The 1,503-nt window shown below is 38.1% G+C and overlaps 1 protein-coding gene across 1 annotated transcript; it reads right to left on the bottom strand.

Annotated features, from left to right (window-relative positions):
• Nucleotides 1–206: 206 nt before the first annotated feature.
• LOC106876904 (aminoacyl tRNA synthase complex-interacting multifunctional protein 1-like) lies at nucleotides 207–1,067 on the bottom strand. The gene has a single exon (XM_052970320.1). The coding sequence runs from the start codon at nucleotides 1,065–1,067 to the stop codon at nucleotides 207–209; it is 861 nt and encodes a 286-aa protein (XP_052826280.1).
• Between the last annotated feature and the right edge of the window lie 436 nt (nucleotides 1,068–1,503).

Raw genomic sequence — 1,503 nt, 5'->3', positions numbered from 1 at the left:
GCCTCCCTCCCACAAAATTTCGGGTGTTGTGTCTAGAGTAGAAAAGAATAATTCTTGTAGTGCTTGTGTGTGTGTGTTAACATGGAAAAAAAATCAAAAGAAAAACATTTTTAGCGATAACAAATAGTATGAGGGTGGAGGAGACTAAAATCTTAATAACCCCTGTCAGTTTTCTCACACTTCTGTCCACTTCGTCATGTTTATATTCAACGAAGCTGTTTGTTTGCAAGTGATGGTACTGTTACTTGTCCTTTGTCCACGATTATAAGCGGTTCACCTTTATACGTAGCAACGCAGTCGTTGTCAGTTTTCATATGCGGTTTGACGAGGTCCCAAATTTTGTTTTTTGAATTGATTACGCGTTCCGGTTCACCAGGGTACTTAGCACACACGACACGGTCTCCCGGAACACTACCTGGCGGTGGTTTCAACAGTTCCACTTTGTCTCCCCCGTTGGCTTCGAGAATCATTCCTTCAGATAAGATACCTCGCAGCTTAGCGGGTTTCAGGTTGCATAGGAAAACACACATGCGACCCTCGATTTCCGATAACGCAAGGGAACCGACCAGACCGGACAACACGTTTCGCGGTTTCTCCTCTCCCATGTCAGTTTCAATCACGTACATTGTGTCAGCATCAGGGTGCTTTTTAGCAGATTTAACAAATCCTACCCGAATATTTAACTTTGATACGTCCACATCGGAGGTCTTGTTGTCGGGGTTAATAGTAGCCACAGGCTTAGGAGCAGCTTTCACATTATTAACTTCGATTTCTTTCGTTGGTGAAACTCTCTGGTCTGAAGTTATTTGATCTAAATTTCTTTTGTTCGGAAGAGGTACCTGCTTTATCCCATGAGCAATTTCAGCGAGTATTAACTTCTTTTTGTACTCATCCACCTCTCTTTTCAATCGTTCATTTTCCCGACGAATTCGTTTTTCTTCCTTGTTCATGATATTTTTCATTTCTGTACGTTTCACTTCTTCTAATTGCTGTTTTAAATTAGTTAGGATTTCCTCGGCGTATAATGCCCGTTGACTAAGGTGCTGCATCGCTGATACGGTCGTCATGTTTTTGGTAAAAAATGTTATTGTTTAGAAGATAAACGTGTCAAAAAATGAAAAACAATTGAATGTTGTTATTCCAGGTGTGAAGTAAAACACCGAATAATTAACTCTTTTACTGCCGAAAATCAAGTTGTTTATATTTTGCAACATTTTAGTTGTTTACGTATATCAGATATTTTTATTTAATTATGATTCTGAAAAAAATTTACGAAAATTTTTGTAAAATTTTTTATTAAGAATTTTATTTTTTCCTAATACGGACAAAAATTTCAAAACATTTCTGTAGTTACGGTTAGGGTTTTAGGGTTAGGATTTAGGATTAGGGTTGGGGTTTCAGGGTTAGGATTAGTGTTTTAGGGTAAGGGTCAGAGTTGGGGAAATAAGTCAAAATTAAAGAATTTGGTGGGGAAGGGGGAAAAAATTTAACAATGCCGATTTT

This window comes from Octopus bimaculoides, chromosome 9, assembly GCF_001194135.2.
Source record: "Octopus bimaculoides isolate UCB-OBI-ISO-001 chromosome 9, ASM119413v2, whole genome shotgun sequence".
NCBI classification, from domain to species: domain Eukaryota; kingdom Metazoa; phylum Mollusca; class Cephalopoda; order Octopoda; family Octopodidae; genus Octopus; species Octopus bimaculoides.
Note: the sequence above shows the minus strand (reverse complement) of the source record. Positions and strands in the feature narration are given on the sequence as shown.

Bases quoted from the DNA above. Each gene is read 5' to 3' on its own strand.
- LOC106876904 (XM_052970320.1), bottom strand. From the start codon at position 1,067: ATGACGACCGTATCAGCGATGCAGCACCTTAGTCAACGGGCATTATAC.